Source organism: Budorcas taxicolor, chromosome 10 (genome assembly GCF_023091745.1).
Source record: "Budorcas taxicolor isolate Tak-1 chromosome 10, Takin1.1, whole genome shotgun sequence".
NCBI lineage: Eukaryota > Metazoa > Chordata > Mammalia > Artiodactyla > Bovidae > Budorcas > Budorcas taxicolor.
The window spans coordinates 26112966-26117949 of NC_068919.1; the positions used below are offsets into that span (position 1 = coordinate 26112966).

Consider the following 4984-nt stretch of genomic DNA (forward strand, 5'->3'; position numbering starts at 1 on the left):
TTTGAATTATGTTTATGTGCATTTAGATGGATATATTTTATAAATACACCTTCAAAATTTTTAAAAAGCATAAATTAATATAGTTTTTGCTTTTAATTTTCCAACTTTACATAATAAACTATAAAAATTACTTCTAAAGGTTTTCTTCTGTTAGTATTTTGAGATCGAGGACAGCATAATTTTGATAATTTCATAGCTATTATGTAGACTCAATTATTGCATTAAGTATAATACCAATGATGATGACAAAAACTCTTTCAAAGAAGACAGCCTAGGTAATTTTATCACTTATATTTAATGAAGAAAAACGTGTCCATTAACACTAAGTCTACTTTACCAAATCTTTCATAGTAAAAATCCTTCTGCGGTCCTTATTGGTTTGAGTATCCTCACAATCACGAGAAAATGAGATAATGTTAAAGATAAAATTTGGGGAATGCACATAGGTATTTAGCACCTATGTGTAGAATAAAATAACACAAATATAGCTCAAAATCCTTCAAGCTAGGCTTTAACAATATGTGAACCAAGAACCTCTAGATGTACAACCTGGATTTAGGAAAGGCAGATGAACCAGAGATCAAATTGCCAACATCCATTCAATCACAGAAAAAGAAAGGGAATTCCAGAAAAACATCTACTTCTTCTTCATTGACTATGCTAAAGCCTTTGGCTGTGTGGATCACAACAAACTGTGGAAAATTCTTAAAGAAATGGGAATACCAGACCATCTTAACCGTCTCCTGTGAAACCAGTATGCAGATCAAGAAACAACAATTAAAACTGGACAGGGAACAATGGACTGGTTCAAAATTGGAAAAGGAATACATCAAGGCTTCATATTGTCACCCTGCTTATTTAACTTATATGTAGAGTACATCATGCAATATGCCAGGCTGGATGAAGCACATGCTGGTATTATGATAGCTGGGAGAATTATTAATAACCTCAGATATGCCAATGACACCATCCTAGTGGCAGAAATTGCAGAGGAACTAAAGAACCTCTTGATGAAGGTGAAAGAGGAGAGTGAACAAGCTGAATTAAAATTCAACATTCAAAAAATGAAGATTATGGCATCTGGTCCCATCACCTCATGGCCAATACTTGGGGAAAAGAGGGAAACAGTGACAGACTTTATTTTCTTGGGCTCCAAAATCAACACAGGTGGTGACTGCAGCCATGAAATTAAAAAATGCTTATTCCTTGGAAGAAAAGCTATGACAAACCTAGACAGTGTATTAAAAAGCAGAGACATCACTTTGCCAACAAAGGTCTATATAGTCAAAGCTATGATTTTTCCAGTAGTCATGTATGGATGTGAGAGTTGGACCATAAAGAAGGCTAAGCACCAAAGAATTGCTGCTTTCAGATTGTGGTCCTGGAAAAGACTGTTGCAAGTCCCTTGGATAGCAAGGAGATCAAACCAGTCAATCCTAAAGGAAATCAACTCTGAATGTTCAGAGGAAGGACGGATACTGGAGCTGAAGTTCCAGTACTTTGGCCACTTGATGTGAAGAGCTGACTCACTGGAAAAGACACTGATGCTGGGAAAGATTGAGGGCAGGAGGAGAAGGGGACGACAGAGGATGAGATGGTTGGATGGCATCATCGATTCAATGGACATGAGTTTGAGCAAGCTCTGGGAGAATTTGCAGTCCATGGAGTTGCAAAGAGTCGAGCACAACTGAGTAACTGAACAACAAAACCAACCTGTTGCCCTTTAGAGTCTTATAACAATTTGAGAGGTTGAAGAGTAGATATTATTTTATTTCTATAGAAAATTGAATCAACGTTGAAAAGAGTTAAAGAGTATATTTCCCTAGTACATGTTAGGGCAGGACTAGAATTTGATGCTTGACTCTTGGTTCAGTGTTGTTGTTGTTATTGTTGTTTTCAAGTTTTGATAACTGGACTAAACAATAACTTCTAAATATTTCATGAACTATAAAGAAAAAAAGGGAAATTCAGAGTAAATTCTCCACATTCTGTCCTTGTACTCTAGAACTAGAACCTCGTATAAGCATATGTGTGTTTATCTGTGATTCTGTATCTGTGTCTGTGCAGTTGGTATGTGCCATTAATAGTTTTTTAAAGGCAAAAAAGAAACAGGAAGATGGGGCCAAAAGATCTAAATCAAAGAGAAAAGTAGATGAAAGTAAGCCAATAGTGCCCACTCATTGTGGAAAAACAGAGTACAAGTATCAGGGATATTTGAGCCAGGAATTATCAAGAGTCAGTCTGGACACAAGTTTGAAAAGTCAGAGGAAAGCAATCATCAGAAAAAAGTAAGCAATTAGGAGCCAACGGAAAAAATAAGCACTACTTGTGAAAGATTTGATGATTGTTTAGAGACCATTTACACAGAGAATGCAAAGAGACAAGAAAGAAAACTCCAGCCAGGAATCCAGCATCAAGAGAAATAGACAAAAAGTAGAGGCTAAGAGTTTTATTCACGAACCAAAGTATGAGATACAGAACACTACTGAAGAAAAACAAAAAGAAAGAAAATAGAAGGAAGGAAAGGAGAAAGGGAAGGCAGGAGGGATAGAGGGAGAAGGAAAGAACAAGGAAGAAAGAAACATTAACACAGAAATATTTATGTTCTTGTGCAGAAACGTCCTGGGAAGCTTATTTGGGGGAGGTAGGACACATGACAGACTGTAGCCAGTTTAAACCTTCAGGAATAAGTTAAAGCATTTGGTATATATATTTGAGATAAAAGGGAAGGGTGAGAATATAGTATAGGTGAGAGAAGAAAGTACTGTAACAATTTGCCAAGTGGGTATATAATTCAACTCATATGAACATATCTGAATATTTCAAATTAGGAAGGTGTAAAGGGTAAAAGATTGAATACTAGCTACCAAAAAGTTACATGACTATATTCTAATCCACTTGAATTAACTTATGACCAAAGACCATTTGATTATTATGTGATCCATTAAACTCAGGGTTCATAAATTCATGAACTCATGGTGAAAACAACAAATAAATGTGAAGAGAAAATCTATACCCACAAACTATATTTACAAAATTTTACAATAAATTTCCCTTTTGTGCCTTTCTGTTTGAAAATAAATGCAGTAATGTGAAAGTGTCTACAAGTAATATGCTTGCATTAGTCAATTAAAATGTATTTTTCAGAAATATCTACCTTTTATTTTTCTGTAGGAATCAAATACTACTTTCTGTATGCCCATACCTTCAAAACTGTCGTAGATTAAATAATCACTTTTTCTGGATTACCTTCATTTTAAAGACTTTCTGAAAATACGTAAACAAACTTGATGAAAATGATGAATAGTTCAGTGATATCTGAGTTTGTTTTGTTAGGACTCACCAACACTTGGGAACTTGAGCTTTTCTTTTTTTTCATATTTTTATTGGCCTATGCGGCAATTATGGCAGGAAACCTTCTCATTGTGGTCACTATAACCTTGGACTCTCATCTGCACTCCACACCAATGTACTTCCTCCTTGGAAACCTCTCCTTTCTTGACATGTCTGTTTCTACAATCACAACCCCTAAGATGGTTGCAGATTTTGTCAGGGAGAATAAAACTATTTCTCTATGGGGCTGTATGGCTCAGATGTTCTTCCTTCACTTTTTAGGGGGTAGTGAGATGACACTTCTCATAGTTATGGCGGTTGATAGGTATTTTGCAATATGTAAACCTCTTCACTACACAACCATCATGAACCACCGGGTACTCAGAGGCTCTGTGCTGCTATCATGGGCTGTTGGCTTTGTGCATACAATGAGCCAGATGGTGTTTACCATCACCTTGCCCTTCTGTGGTCCCAATATAGTAGACAATATTTTCTGTGACCTTCCGCTGGTTATAAAGCTTGCCTGCACTGAGACCTATGTTCTGGAGTTGCTAGTAATTGCTGACAGTGGACTATTGTCTTTCATCTCCTTCATACTCTTGCTCATTTCGTACACTGTCATTCTGGTAACCATTCGACATCAATCCTCTGGTGGTCTCTCCAAAGCTCTGTCCACACTATCTGCTCATATTACAGTGGTCACTCTGTTCTTTGGGCCATGTATCTTCATTTATGCTTGGCCATTTAGTAATTTTTCAGCAGATAAATTTCTTTCTGTGTTTTATTCAGTTATCACACCTTTACTGAACCCCATTATTTATACTCTGAGGAATCAGGAGATGAAAGCAGCCATGAATAGACTGAGGACCCAACATGTGAGCTCCAGAAAGACCTTCTAGGCAACTAGCATGATGACAAAGATTTCTAGACCAAAACCCATATATAGTACATCTTGGAATAAGTTGGTATTAATTTGTCTTTTTGTAGTTTTTTTTTAATATTCATAATGTATATTAAACCTACCAATGCTCCATCATCACATCTCTATGATATATTTTGTTTTATTGAAAGAATAATTTTTAATTGGGCTGGAAGAAGCACAAGCTGGAATCAAGACTGCTGGGAGAAATATCAATAACCTCAGATATGCAGATGACACCACCCTTATGGCAGAAAGTGAAGACGAACTAAAAAGCCTCTTGTGAGGCTCCTCTTAAAAGTGGAAGAGGAGAGTGAAAAAGTTGGCTTAAAGCTCAACATTCAGAAAACGAAGATCATGGTATCTAGTCGCATCACTTCATGGGAAATAGATGGGGAAACAGTGGAAACAGGGTCAGACTTTATTTTTTGGGGCTCCAAAACCACTGCAGATGGTGATTGCTGCCATGAAATTAAAAGATGCTTATTCCTTGGATGGAAAGTTATGACCAACCTAAACGTCCATCTAGTCAAGGCTATGATTTTTCCAGTGGTCATGTATGGATGTAAGAGTTGGACTGTGAAGAAAGCTGAGCACAGAAGAATTGATGCTTTTGAACTGTGGTGTTGGAGAAGACTCCTGAGAGTCCCTTGGACTGCAAAGAGATCCAACCAGTCCATTCTGAAGGCGATCAGTCCGGGGTGTTCTTTGGAAGGAATGATGCTAAAGCTG

The 4984-nt window shown here is 36.9% G+C and overlaps 1 protein-coding gene across 1 annotated transcript; it reads left to right on the top strand.

Annotated features, from left to right (window-relative positions):
• Positions 1-3290: 3290 nt before the first annotated feature.
• Positions 3291-4232, top strand: LOC128053981 (olfactory receptor 4L1-like). Its single transcript, XM_052646502.1, has one exon. The coding sequence runs from the start codon at positions 3291-3293 to the stop codon at positions 4230-4232; it is 942 nt and encodes a 313-aa protein (XP_052502462.1).
• Positions 4233-4984: the final 752 nt, after the last annotated feature.